Source organism: Schistocerca piceifrons, chromosome 1 (assembly GCF_021461385.2).
Source record: "Schistocerca piceifrons isolate TAMUIC-IGC-003096 chromosome 1, iqSchPice1.1, whole genome shotgun sequence".
Classification (NCBI taxonomy): Eukaryota; Metazoa; Arthropoda; class Insecta; order Orthoptera; family Acrididae; genus Schistocerca; species Schistocerca piceifrons.
In genome coordinates this window covers 1,161,536,746-1,161,552,028 of record NC_060138.1, presented here as the reverse complement: position 1 = coordinate 1,161,552,028, position 15,283 = coordinate 1,161,536,746, and the positions used below count along the sequence as shown (strand labels likewise).

The 15,283-nt window shown below is 40.4% G+C and overlaps 1 protein-coding gene across 1 annotated transcript in view; it reads right to left on the bottom strand.

The window, feature by feature from the left end:
* Positions 1-10,107: 10,107 nt before the first annotated feature.
* LOC124778806 (glutamate receptor ionotropic, kainate 2) overlaps positions 10,108-15,283 on the bottom strand; it is a 1,316,354-nt gene continuing 1,311,178 nt past the window's right edge. The window contains exon 18 of the mRNA XM_047253669.1: positions 10,108-10,662. Within this exon, the coding sequence (XP_047109625.1) occupies positions 10,597-10,662 (66 nt within the window). The 3' untranslated portion in view covers positions 10,108-10,596. The remainder of the gene's footprint in view (positions 10,663-15,283) is intronic.

Below are 15,283 nucleotides of genomic sequence, written 5' to 3'. Positions count from 1 at the left end.
TAAAGTGAAGGCTGCTTTGGCTCACATTTCCACACTCACTGAAGGCCAGATTTTAGCCATTCTGTGACAGACCTACAGGTGGACAGATTGAAAATCAATAAGGAAATCTTAAGATAACTCCTCCATCAAAAGTCGTTTCTCTACTTCCAGTACACTATAGCACGAGGGCAAAAAACTTATGATACTGCACAATTAATAGTGCCCTGTTTACTTTGCCTATATTTTTTTGTTTTTGTGAACAAACAATTACATTTATGAAATGCCACATTTCCATACTACTGGAGTGTGACGCAGTGCAGAACATGTCGAAGTCCAATGTGAGTAATATCTTACTAATTTCTGTCAATGTAGGCATACTTGTGGTACAAACACTTTGTGTTACATTAAAACAGACTTTCATTCATAAGGTTATTGTAGTAAGTTGTATTTAGTTTGTAGTACAGGTTACATTTTAACAATGTTTTTCATTAGTGTATTGAACACAACTGTAAACATAAGAGAGAAATTAATCATCAACAGAACATTTTCTTACATTGTCTTAACTGTCTGACAAGGCTCAGATGGTTTACTGTTTCCATGTTTGCAGAAACTCGCTGGTCCTGAGTCAAAGAAACTGTCAAACCAGATTTGAAAGGGATTTTTGTCTGGAAAGGAATTTTCTTGATGCTTGTTTGACAAGGAGTGGGACAGGTAAATATTTGAGGGCAAAAGGTCAGAAAAATAGTTATGTGTGGGATGACTTCTCAAACAATTTCCTGGTGAGTTCATTTGTTAAATCACGAGAGTGCATTATCATGTGGCAGCAACATGTGGTGCAGTTCTGTCATTTGTTTTTCATACTCTGTGACCAAAAAGTGTCTCTGCTGCCGGCAAAAAATACTAGCTGCAATGAAAACAACTCTGCAGAGGAGTCACTCTTTTGATTTTTGTTGATTTGAATTGGAGCAAGCCAAGCAATACTCCTAAACATGACTTCTCAATCTTGCCTACTAATACTGAATTTAGAAAATCATTCACACCACAACAATCTTTCTTGAAATATTAAAACTCCTTTTCTAACGTGTTTTACCCAAACACAATACCAATGTGTTCACCCAAAGAAAAAAATATGTTGCAAATGTTAGATGTTTGTCCACTTGCAACTCTATTTTACAATGCTTGAACAATGTTCATAAGTTTCGAGTATGCAAAATCCAGTATGAAACTGTAAGATAAATATTAGAATTTCCAATCAGAAAACGATAACTGATAAAAACACTCATAGCATCACACTGCATTTACCTGGTGAGATAGCACCTAAACATCTGAGGGCATGTGATTAGTAGCCACTAACAACTGCAGGGTGAGGAAACTCATGAGTGTAAACTGTTCTGTGCAATTGTTTCTGGAAGTTTTTGATATTACTGGAGGATTCAAAAGTGAAGCACATTATATTTGAGGTTCCATCAGACTGATAACTTTAGCAGACACCCAAAACTTGATTTGAAAAATAGAAGAAGTGGACTCGAGCTCGTGACTTTATGTCCACATTGAGTGACGTTTACCACTAGACTACGAGCATGTACAGCACTGTAATAGCTGCTTGAGAAGAAGAATACACTTTCTCCACATTGAGTGATGTTTACTACTAGACTACGAGCATATGCAGCACTGTAATAGCTACTTGAGAAGAAGATAACACTTCCTCCAGAAACTTTCACATCCTACAGTCTTGCTAGATTGTGAATATGGCCAGACTGAATTCTGTTTGGCAGCCAGCTTTCTTGGCTGCTTTAAGTGAACAATTCTGACTTAGTCTTGCAGCAGTTGGCCAGTGATCAGTTTTTTATCCCTAAGACTGTATGTACGTTCCACATCTCCTCCTAAGCTACTGCATCATTTTCAACCAAACTCACTACATATATCAATTTTTGTCTGCAAAGAAGGTGGTGTGAAAACAGAGTGACATAGAACATAGATAAAAAGGGAGACAGGAAATGGACAGAAAGAGGTGGGAGTAGCAGATGGACAGAGGGAGGGGTCAGAGGAGATAGCCAGAGAATTGGGGGAGGAAGACATGGGTTGAGAGAGGTGAGTGTGGGATATGGACAGAGATAGTGGTTTGGATGAGATAGCCAGATTGGGGAGGGGCAGGGGGGATATCTAAAGAGAATGGTGGAGGCAGAAATGGGGAGAAAGAGGGACGATGAGAAAATGTATGTAATGGGTGGAGGAGGAAATGGACAGAGAGTGACAGGAGGACATGCGTGCAATATACATGACATATGCATTTGCGAGCAACCCCATGAGAATAGGCTTGTAAAGAAAGAAATGTAAGGGGCAAAGAGTTAAATTAATTGGGACCATAAGTTAACTATCAAATTTCACACCAAGACTGAGACAGTGATGGAGAAAAATATGGCTATACTGTTGGAACTGACATTAACAGATGCACCAGCAGGTTGACTCTTCAGACAACTTTGTACATCTTAACGAAAAACTGATGCAAACTGTTTGGGTGTTGAGATAAAAAATACATTTGGAGTAATTACTTGAAATAAAATAAAAATCATGTAAAACCTCTCACATGTTTCAGCTAAATATGCAGTGCCATAAAAGCTCATTATGTTGAAGAAAATATGGCAAGTGTAATAGAGTGCTAATATGTTCCATTGAGTTGCTATAACATCAAAAATAATCAGTTATCGATAATATAAAGTAATTGGATAGATAAAAGAATCTACTCACCAACTGGTAGCAAGAGAACACACACACAAAAAGGTTTAGCTTATGCAAGCTTTCGGAGACAGTGACTCCTTCTTCCAGCAGAAGAGCTGAAGGAGGAGAAAGAGGGCTCATGGAAAAGGCCTGGAGAGGTTTAGGAAAAGGGGTACAGTTCAGAAAAGTCACACAGAACCCCAGGTCATGGGAAACTTATCGAATGGGATGAGAAGGGAAGAGTGTACCAGATGAGATTTGAAAACCTGAGAGCTTAAAGGTAAAAGGTAGGGTATGCAAGATGGAGATTACTACTAAAACATCATGCATGAGTCAGTAAGAGTGAAAAGCTAAGTGCATTGTATGTAACAGAGGTGGGAGAGGAGACTGCGAAAATCAGACAGGTCAGAAAATGAAAGATGTAGAAAATTAAAATAGAGTGAAGAAAGCAGTAGTTACTGTGAAAAATGTAGAGACAGAATGAATTAATGTAAATTAAGGGCAGGTGGGCAGCAAGAACTAAGAACATGTTGTAGCACTAGTTTCCACCTGCGGAGTTCTGAGAAACTGGTGTCTGGGGCAAGAACCCAGATGGTGAGTGTAGTAAAACAGTGACCAAGGTCACGACTATCGTATTGTAGATCACGCTCTGCAACAGAATATTGTGTGTTGCTGGTATACACACTCTGCCTGTGTCCATTCATTCTGACTGATAATTGGGTGGTTGTTGTTGTTGTGGTCTTCAGTCCTGAGACTGGTTTGAAGCAGCTCTCCATGCTACTCTATCCTGTGCAAGCTTCTTCATCTCCCAGTACCTACTGCAACCTACATCCTTCTGAATCTGCTTAGTGTATTCATCTCTTGGTCTCCCCCTACGATTTTTACCCTCCATGCTGCCCTCCAATACTAAATTGGTGATCCCTTGATCCCTCAGAACATGTCCTACCAACTGATCCCTTCTTCTGGTCAAGTTGTGCCACAAACTCCTCTTCTCCCCAATCCTATTCAGTACCTCCTCATTAGTTATGTGATCTACCCATCTAATCTTCAGCATTCTTCTGTAGCACCACATTTCGAAAGCTTCTATTCTCTTCTTGTCCAAACTATTTACCGTCCACGTTTCACTTCCATGGCTACACCCCATACAAATACTTTCAGAAATGACTTCCTGACACTTAAATCTATACTCGATGTTAACAAATTTCTCTTCTTCAGAAACACTTTCCTTGCCATTGCCAGTCTACATTTGATATCCTCTCTACTTCGACCATCATCAGTTATTTTGCTCCCCAAATAGCAAAACACCTTTACTACTTTAAGTGTCTCATTTCCTAATCTAATACTCTCAACATCACCCAACTTAATTCGACTACATTCCATTATCCTCATTTTGCTTTTGTTGACGTTCATCTTATATCCTCCCTTCAAGACACCATTCATTCCGTTCAACTGCTCTTCCAAGTCCTTTGCTGTCTCTGACAGAATTAAAATGTCATCGGCGAACCTCAAAGTTTTTATTTCTTCTCCATGAATTTTAATACCTACTCTGAATTTTTCTTTTGTTTCCTTTATTGCTTGCTCAATATACAGATTGAACAACATCGGGGAGAGGCTACAACTCTGTCTTACTCCCTTCCCAACCACTGCTTCCCTTTCATGTCCCTCGACTCTCATAACTGCCATCTGGTTTCTGTACAGATTGTAAATAGCCTTTCGCTCCCTGTATTTTACCCCTGCCACCTTTAGAATTTGAAAGAGAGTATTCCAGTCAACATTGTCAAAAGCTTTCTCTAAGTCTACAAATGCTAGAAACGTAGGTTTACCATTCCTTAAGCTTTCTTCTAAGATAAGTCGTAAGGTCAGTATTGACTCACGTGTTCCAGTATTTCTACGGAATCCAAACTGATCTTCCCCGAGGTCGGCTTATACTAGTTTTTTCATTCGTCTGTAAAGAATTCGTGTTAGTATTTTGCAGCTGTGGCTTATTAAACTGATTGTTCGGTAATTCTCACATCTGTCAACACCTGCTTTCTTTGGGATTGGAATTATTATATTCTTCTTGAAGTCTGAGGGTATTTCGCCTGTTTCATACATCTTGCTCACCAGATGGTAGAGTTTTGTCAGGACTAGCTCTCCCAAGGCCGTCAATAGTTCCAATGGAATGTTGTCCACTCCGGGGGCCTTGTTTTGACTCAGGTCTTTCAGTGCTCTGTCAAACTCTTCACGCAGTATCGTATCTCCCATTTCATCTTCATCTACATCCTCTTCCATTTCCATAATATTGTCCTCAAGTACATCGCCCTTGTATAGACCCTCTATATACTCCTTCCACTTTTCTGCTTTCCCTTCTTTGCTTAGAAGTGGGTTTCCATCTGAGCTCTTGATGTTCATACAAGTCGTTCTCTTATCTCCAAAGGTCTCTTTAATTTTCCTGTAGGCAGTATCTATCTTACCCCTAGTGAGATAGGCCTCTACATCCTTACATTTGTCCTCTAGCCATCCCTGCTTAGCCATTTTGCACTTCCTGTCGATCTCATTTTTGAGACATTTGTATTCCTTTTTGCCTGCTTCATTTACTGCATTTTTATATTTTCTCCTTTCATCAATTAAATTCAATATTTCTTCTGTTACCCAAGGATTTCTACTAGCCCTCGTCTTTTTACCTACTTGATCCTCTGCTGCCTTCACTACTTCATCCCTCAAAGCTACCCATTCTTCTTCTACTGTATTTCTTTCCCCCATTCCTGTCAATTGTTGCCTTATGCTCTCCCTGAAACTCTGTACAACCTCTGGTTCTTTCAGTTTATCCAGGTCCCATCTCCTTAAATTCCCACCTTTTTGCAGTTTCTTCAGTTTTAATCTACAGGTCATAACCAATAGATTGTGGTCAGAGTCCACATCTGCCCCTGGAAATGTCTTACAATTTAAAACCTGGTTCCTAAATCTCTGTCTTACCATTATATAATCTATCTGATACCTTTTAGTATCTCCAGGGTTCTTCCATGTATACAACCTTCTATCATGATTCTTAAACCAAGTGTTAGCTATGATTAAGTTGTGCTCTGTGCAAAATTCTACCAGGCGGCTTCCTCTTTCATTTCTTAGCCCCAATCCATATTCACCTACTACGTTTCCTTCTCTCCCTTTTCCTACACTCGAATTCCAGTTACCCATGACTATTAAATTTTCGTCTCCCTTCACTATCTGAATAATTTCTTTTATTTCATCATACATTTGTCCAATTTCTTCGTCATCTGCAGAGCTAGTTGGCATATAAACTTGTACTACTGTAGTAGGTGTGGGCTTCGTATCTATCTTGGCCACAATAATGTGTTCACTATGCTGTTTGTAGTAGCTTACCCGCATTCCTATTTTCCTATTCATTATTAAACCTACTCCTGCATTATCTCTACTTGATTTTGTGTTTATAACCCTGTAGTCACCTGACCAGAAGTCTTGTTCCTCCTGCCACCGAACTTCACTAATTCCCACTATATCTAACTTTAACCTATCCATTTCCCTTTTCAAATTTTCTAATCTACCTGCCCGATTAAGGGACCTGACATTCCACGCTCCGATCCGTAGAACGCCAGTTTTCTTTCTCCTGATAACGACATCCTCTTGAGTAGTCCCCGCCCGGAGATCCGAATGGGGGACTATTTTACCTCCAGAATATTTTACCCAAGAGGACGCCATCATCATTTAACCATACAGTAAAGCTGCATGCCCTCGGGAAAAATTGTGGCCGTAGTTTCCCCTTGCTTTCAGCCGTTCGCAGTACCAGCACAGCAAGGCCGTTTTGGTTATTGTTACAAGGCCAGATCAGGGTGGTAATCAAGCTAATGTAAAAGTCTGAACAGTGTCCACATAACAGATGGTATATGACGCGTCATTTCACAGGTGGCTGCCCCTTTGGTAATATATGTTTGGTCAGTTACAGGGTTGGTATAAGTGGTGGTGGGAGCATTCATAGTGCAAGTGTTGCATCAGCGATTGTCACAGGGATAGGAGCCATAATGCAGGGAGATGGATGCAAAAGGAGCACAGGGTCTGACAAGGATATTGCAAAGAAATGCTATTCTCAGTGTGTTGGACAAAATTTCAGACAGAATGGATCTCATTTCAGGGCATGACTTTTAGGAAGTCTTAGCCTTGTTGAAGTAGCTGATTAATACATCCAAGACAGGATAAAATGGGTTGACAAGTGGTGTGCTCTGAGTTAGTTTCTTGGAGGGATCAGCAGTACCAGGATTGGATGTGATGGCTTGGGAAACCTGCTTTTATCTTCTTCCTAAGATCCACAAACCCAATCAACCTGGTCGTCTTATAGTTGCTGGCTTAAGAGCACACACCAAACATATATCTACCTTACTTGATCAACATCTGCAACTCATACTACATAGAATACGTTCCTATATTAAAGATAACAACCATTTCCTAGAGCATCTGATATCTGTGCCTGTTCCATGCCCAGCACACACCTTGCTTATCATCATTGATACCAACATCCCCCATGTAAATGGTCGGTCTGCTGCTGAACATTTCCACAGTCAGTGCCCACCTGATTCCAAACCTATGACATCCTTCTTGCTCATCTTAATCAACTGTATACTTACCAGTAATTACTTCACCTTTGAGGGGCAGACAAACAAACAGATCAGGGGTATGGCCATGGGAACCAGGATCGTTGCTTGCTATGCCAAACTTTTCATCAGTCACTTGGACGAGACTTTCCTTTGATTCATAAGCCTTCGGCCCCTGGTCTGGTTTAGATAAATTGTTCACATCTTTGCCATATGGGTCCAGGGTGGGGCTGGCCTGTTAAAATTCCTGGAATCTCTAAATACTTTCTGCCAATTAAACTTCACATGGTCCTATTCTGAACACCATGCCACTTTTCTTGATGTTGATCTCATCTTCACTGAAGGCCAGCCAAACACTTCTGTCCACATTAAACCTACTAACAAACAACAGTACTTACATTTTACCGAGCGAGGTGGCGCAGTGGTTAGCACACTGGACTCGCATTCAGGAGGACGACGGTTCAATCCCGCGTCCGGCCATCCTGATTTAGGTTTTCCGTGATTTCCCTAAATCGCTCCAGGCAAATGCTGGGATGGTTCCTTTGAAAGGGCACGGCCGACTTCCTTCCCCGTCCTTCCCTAATCCGATGAGACCGATGACCTCACTGTTTGGTCTCTTCCCTCAAACAACAAACAACAAGTACTTTCATTTTAACAGTTGCCATCCTTTCCAGGTCAAACATTCCCTCCCATACAGCCTTGGCATTTGAGGCAAATGTATTTGTTTGGATGCACACTCTTAAGCAATACACCATCATTCTCACCAGTCTTCATTGGATGTAAATACCCCAACAGCCTAATTCAAAAACAGATTTCCCAGGCCATCACAGACAATTGTAATATTGCTGATCCCTCCAACAAACCCCCCTGGAGAAACTTCCTGGCAGATTAAAACTGTGTGCCCGACCGAGACTCAAACTCGGGACCTTTGCCTTTCGCGGGCAAGTGCTCTACCATCTGAGCTACCAAAGCACGATTCAAGCCCGGTCCTCACAGCTTTACTTCTGCCAGTAAAGCTGTGAGGACTGGGCGTGAGTCGTGCTTCGGTAGCTCAGATGGTAGAGCACTTGCCCGCGAAAGGCATAGGTCCCGAGTTCGAGTCTCGGTCGGGCACACAGTTTTAATTTGCCAGGAAGTTTCATATCAGCACACACTCTGCTGCAGAGTGGCAATCTCATTCTGGGAACCTTGGAGAACTCCATTTGTCACTCAGTATAATCCTGACCTTCGATGTATTAATCAGCTAATTCAACAAGGCCATGACTTCCTAAAATCATGCCCTGAAATGAGAGCCATTGTGTGAGATTTAACCCACCACACCAAGAACAGCTTTTTTTGTCACTCTCCCAATCTCCACAATATTATTGTCAGACCCTGTGCTGCTCCTGTGCCCATCTCGCTACTCTATGGCACCTATTCCTGTGATTGTAGCTGCTGTAAGACTTGCCTTGTGCACACTTCTTCCACCATCTATACCAGCTCTGTGACTGGTAAAACATCTACTATAAAAGAGAGAGCCACCTGCAGAATGACCAATGTCATATACCAGCTATTATGTAAACACCGTCCAGCATTTTGCATCGGCATGAGTACATCCAGTTATCAGTCAGGATGAATAGGCATACGCAGAGGGCATTTTACAGCAACACACAATATCCTGTTGCATAGTTTGCTGTACAACATGACAGCCTGTTTCACCACATGCACCATCTGGGTTTTTCCCCTAGACACCAGTTTCTCTGCAGGTGGGAACTAACGCTACAACATGGCCTTGTTTCTTGCCAACCAACTGGCCTCAATTTACATTAATTCCTTCTGCACTTCTTCACAGTAACTACTCCTTCCTTCACTCAATTTTAGTTTTCTACATCTTTCATCTTCTGATCTGTATGTTTTTTGCCATGCCCCCATCCAGCATCTGTTACATACAATGCACTTAGCTTTTCACTCTTATTAACTCATGCACAATGTTTTAGTAGTAATCTCTGTCTTGCATATTACCATGTCTTCCACCTTTAAGCTCTCAGGTTTCCAAGTCTCATCCAGTACAGTCTTTCCTTCTCATCCCATCCAGTAAATCTCCCCTAACCTGGGGTTGTGTGTGACTTTTCTGAACTGTACCCCTTTTCCTAAACTTCTCTAGGCTTTTTCCTTCACCCTTCTTCCTTCACCTTCAAATCTTCTGCTGGAAGAAGGAGCCACTGGCTCCAAACACTTGCATAAGTTAAACCATTTAGGGTGTGTGTTCTTCTGCCACACATGGTGAGTAGTTTTTTTTACGTATCCAGTTATATAATATGTTCCCTTTGTTGCTATGTGCCATTAGCAGGTAGCAGCTTGTGTTCCTTGATTACTACTTTTTTGATATCAAGTTTTTATATGCTTCAGGCAAATCTTGTTTAAGGGCTTGCATTATTTTTGTTGTAATGTTACAGATATGTAAAGTGATCCAATGCTTGCATGTGATAGCTATATGAACTCACTGTTATGTCTAAATAATACTTTGACATTTTATCAGATTAACAATATCGTCCAGTTAAGAACACAGTATTATGTTAAAAATTATTGGGAATATATGGAGCCCATTTCATTCTGAGATCATTGGGAATAAAACATGCTGCATTACTATATACAAACAAATGGTGTACGTAGATAAATATGTGTAATGGGAAAAAACATATCTTTTTATTAACAACAAAATATCTTCCAAATGTTATTCCACGATATTCAAGAGAGGAAATAATGAAATTCACTTCAAATTCTTGAGATGTAATGAACTTTTAATATGAAACATTTTGTGACAAAATTTGTAGTTTTATTAGACACATTTTAATTACTCTTGGCACAAGTGACACTGAAATTAAGTACTTTTAATTTCATTTTTAAAAATAAAAATTCTTAATTCACTCTAAGTCCCAGAGCTTGAGTTGTAGGTACCACAGAATTATAATATTAAAAATAGTTTTTCTGCCTTTGTGAGGATGACATTTGCCATTGGAAGTGATGGGAAGTTTTCTGCACATCATGACAGTACTTTATTTGTATTTCACGAAAGACAGTACCTTAGGCCATGGGACTTTCAACCCATTTATTGTAGTCTGTACTCAATTTTTCACTGCACTATTGTTCTTATAAGTCTTCAGTCAGAAAACACACCTGACACTTCTCTGAATTGAACTCAGTTCATGTCAAAAATGTGCCACAATGAGCAGGGAACTGTACATTTTCACTTATTATCACAGCAGCTTCTTTGTTTTTAATCCCTTGAGTGGTATCACAAAGTGTCTGTGAGATGTGATCCACTCTGAACATTCTGCTAGGTATCAGGATCATAACTCAGGGATGGTTTCTTCATTTCAATCATAGGCAGGATCCCTGTCTCCTGAAAAGATAAAAAAGATAAACAAGCTGTGACACTGTCGCAAATAGAACAGTGACCTGACTATAGAATAAATTTCCTTTACTTTACATCTACGGTCACAAACTTTTAGTCAACAGTTTACCGGTTTTGGTCTATAATGACTATCTTCAGATGTGTGTGTGTAATAAGTTCACCAGATATCGCTATTGTAGGCATACACAATCTTCAGTGATTAATTGAACAATGTAAAATAAAGGGAGGATACAATCAGTAAAGTCTGTAATGGGCTTATAAGGTATAAGAGGCATTACAGTAATAAAATGCGATGAAATAGAACATGACAAAAATTAGATTGTTAAAAAGAGGAAGAGTTAAGAGACAGTAATTGACATATGCTCAAGTGCCAATGTTATAGATAATGACATAAGTAATAAGCGGCTTCCATAGTGCACAGAATAATATGAAAACTATAAAACAAAAGACTTGTGTATGCCTACAATAGTGACATCTGGTGAACTTACAACACAAACATCTTGTGGCTACTGTAAGACAGTTTTTTTTGACAGTAGTGATGCTGACATGAAGACTCGTGCATATGCTGTTATTTATAAATATTTGATGATGCTGGTGCTGATTTTGCATTTATCGTTTGACAATGCCACTATGGCTTCAATACATTAGGACATTGTTTTTATAAAACAGGTATGCCTCTTCACACTTAAAGTGCACAAATGTATATATATGTCAGTAGTACTTTTCATTATGGTCTATTTTATTGTTTTAAGCTGTAGACGATCTGCTATTGTATTTATGTTTTCCCATATTTTGCTTCAGATCTGAAGATGGTCATTATAGACCAAAATGGGTAATCTGTTAACAAAAAGTTTGTGACCACAGACGTAAAGTAAAGGAAATTTAAAAAAGATAAATATGCATAATGTGGTTACTGGCAACAGCTTTCTTTAAAATAAAAACAGTGGATAAAACTTGTGCCTGATAGACACACAGCAAGAGAGAGTGTAAAAAACATGATAAATTTCACGTTTTGTCTTATCAAGAGACAATGTAAGAAGGACTGGAAGATGGAGAATATACTTGAAAGGCACATGAGAATAGAGAAGTTATTCTGAATGCAACATTAAGGGGAGAGTTTCCAGTTATGCGAGATGAGTGTTTAATCAGTTTCACTCAACAGCCCTGGCTTAGGGTCTGTGTTAGCAAAAAGTTCCAAGAGATTTGGAAATTCTCACTTTTTTGTGCCACCATCAAATATTTCTCCACTTTGTCCTGATAAGTACTGACTTTTCATCTGCATTTAATTATTAGTTCATCAGGAAACAAACTGGAGGCTAAACTACCATACATCAACAATGCTAAGACAAAAATAATAATTACAGTGCCTCAAATGTTTTAGTGACAAATTTTCTTGTACTAATTTTATGTTGCCCATGTCATTCTTCATATACTTGTAGTTCATGCGAGGCCTGTTTAAAAAATTCTGGGACATTCATAATGTCACGCTAAAGGTGTGTTGGGGTGAAATGTGGTTAGCATCCCTACACACACCTGTGTTTAACGTGTAACTGCCAGAAGTTTTATTGTTGTATGTCTTACTTATTGTTCAGTGCTGTATCAAGTAGAACATTGTGTCATACAGTTTGTGAATTTTGAGATGGCAGGATTAGAGGAGCAAAGCAAATTCTGCTTGAAATTCAAGAAAACCTTTACAGAGACATACCAAGTGATGTAGGAAGCCTATGGTGAGAAGTGCTTAAACCATACTTGGTGTTAAAAATGGTTCACATGCTTTAAAAATGGCCAGGCAGAGGTTAATGATCCTTGTTCAGGACAACCTTCGATGTCCACTGACGACGCTCCTGTCGGGAATGTCAATGAAATTGTGTGTGTCTCGTGTCATGAAATCCTAACACAGCATCTTGGAATGCACTGTGTTGCTACTAAGTTCATCCCACAGCTCATGAGTGAAGACCAGAAAGACCTTTGCCTCGCAGTCTGTGACGAGTTTTTGGACTGTGCAAACGAGAACAAGATGTTCCTTAAGAGAACCATAACTGGTGATGAGATGTGGGTCTATGGTTATGATGTTGGGACCAAGGTTCAGTCTTCACAATGGGTTGGGAAAGTTTCTCCAAGACTGAAACAAACTTGTCAGGTCAGGTCACATGTCAAAGCCATGCTCATAGTTTTCTTTGGCTTTGAAGGATTAGTTCATTATGAATTTATGCCACAGGGAGAAACTGTTAATTGATGGTACTATCAGGAGGTGTTGCGATGCCTGCAAGAAAATGTGAGAAGGAAACAGCCTGAAATGTGGTAAGACAATTCATGGCTCTTGCATCACGATGATGCACCTGCACATTCATCCACCTGGTGCGTGTCTATTGAAAAAAAAAAAAAAAAAAAAAAAAAAAAAAAAAAAAAAAAAAAAAAAAAAAGAATACTGTGGTGTCTCATCCTCCATACTCTCCAGACTTGGCCCCTGTGGACTTCTTTTATTTCCATAGTTGAAAACCCCATTGACCAAATGAAGATGTTTAACAACAGAGGAGATAGAAGAAAATTTGCTGATGGCGCTTCATGTGATCCACCAAGAGGAACACCAAGACTGCTTCTAGAAGTGGAAACAGCATTGGGAGTGGTGTATCAATTGTGGAGGAGAGTATTTGGAAGGAGACCATGCACAGTAAGTAACAGGTAAGCATAGAAAAATTTTGTGGACAAAGCTCCAGATTTATGTGAACAGAAATCATATGTGTTGATGAATACTGCACCAGCATCATCTAAAACTCTGCACCAGTCAGAAATTATCAGACCTAACAGAATAAATTTTATCTATTTAAAATTATATAGGATAGTGAATTCTCAGTCTAATATAAAGGATGAATGTAACCAGCAGCACCTCATGAAATAAAAATTTATTACATTTGCATGTATTAAATAATGATATTTTATAATTGGTTTTGGTTTTGTTTTGCTTTAGGATGCAAAAACATCTGGGGTCATATGCACCCAAGTCAAAACTATAGAACACGAAGACAGAGCGGAGTTAAAAAAACAACTATACATCAGTCCGAATTGACATAACAGAGGACAGCTAAAAACAGGCACGTGGAAAAAGGACTAAAAAAGACACCATACAGAAACGGAGGTCCAAAAACTAAAAATTAAACGGCCTTCACCATATTGCTTTGGTAGATAAAAAGTAAGACGTGGTCGACAGCCCACGTGTCATTTGTTAAAGCGGATAACTCAGACAGCAAACCCAAATGAGAATGTTAAAGGTTAAAAAATTGACATTCTAGCAGGAAGTGGCAGACAGTTAAAACTTGACTGCAATGTGTACAAAGAGGTGATGTAGCGCCACTTAGCAAATGATGATGGCTCAAAAATCAGTGCCCAATATGCAACTCAGTTAAAATAACCTCGTTCCGGCAGGAGGGCCTAGAGGAGGTCATCCAAGCCACTGGGAGAGGCCTAATAAGCTTATTCCCGTGAAGGGAGGACCATTGGCCATGCCAAAGGGACACCACCTTCTGACAGACGGCAACACAGAGATCATCAGAGGGAATATACGTACTCATGGGCTGAGGTACGAGGATTGCAGCTTCGGCAGCAGCATCAGCAGCCTCGTTTCCTGGCAGACTGACATGACCAGAAACCCACAAAAACATCACACTGGCTCCACCAAGAGTGAGCAGTTGATAGTTTTCCTGGACCCGCTGCACTAAGGGATGGGCGGTGTACAGCACACATAGACTTTGAAGGGCACTGAGTGAGTCTGAGCAGAGGACACAATTGAAAAGGCTGTGTTGTCAGACGTACTCTGTGGCCTGATACAAAGTGAAGAGCTCAGCTACAAATACTGACGAGTGTGCCGGAAGCTGATATTGAAAGACATTGGTGCCAATGATGAAGGCACACCCAACCCCACGGTCAGTTCAAGAGCCATCAGTGTATACAAAGGTACTATTGCAAATTCCATGTGAAGGTCGTGAAACTGAAGGTGATAGACTGAGGCTGGCGCAGTGTCCTTAGGAAGTGAATGAAGGCCACAATTAAAATGGGCTGCTTCACGAAGCCAAGGTGGTGAAGGGATCACACCCACCAGAAAAGGTGCAGGTAGTGTGAAGTTAAGCCACTATAGCAAGTGCCGAAAGTGGACTCCAGGATGTAACACAGAAGGAGGATGAGGCCCATACTGACAAGCAAAGGAATCGTCAAAGAAGGAGGCATAGGGTGGGTGGTCACTCATGGCAAACAAACGGCATGCATACCTGATGAGGAGAAAGTCACAGTGGTAGGACGGGGGTAGTTCAGCATACAGACTCTCAACCAGGCTGGTGTGAAAGGCGCCTGTGGCCAAATGGATGCCATGATGGTGGATAATGTTGAGACAGCATAAGAGGGATGGGTATACAGATGCATAAACAAAGCACCCATAATCGAGTTTCAGACAGACATGGGACAGTTACAAATGAAGGAGGGTGGTTCGATCAGCACCCCAGGAAGTACCATTGAGGACACATAGGACATTGAGGAACAGCGTACAGCGGGCTGCCAGGTAAGACACATGGGAGGACCAAGAGTGTTTCCTATCGAGCATGAGCCCCAGGAATTTCGT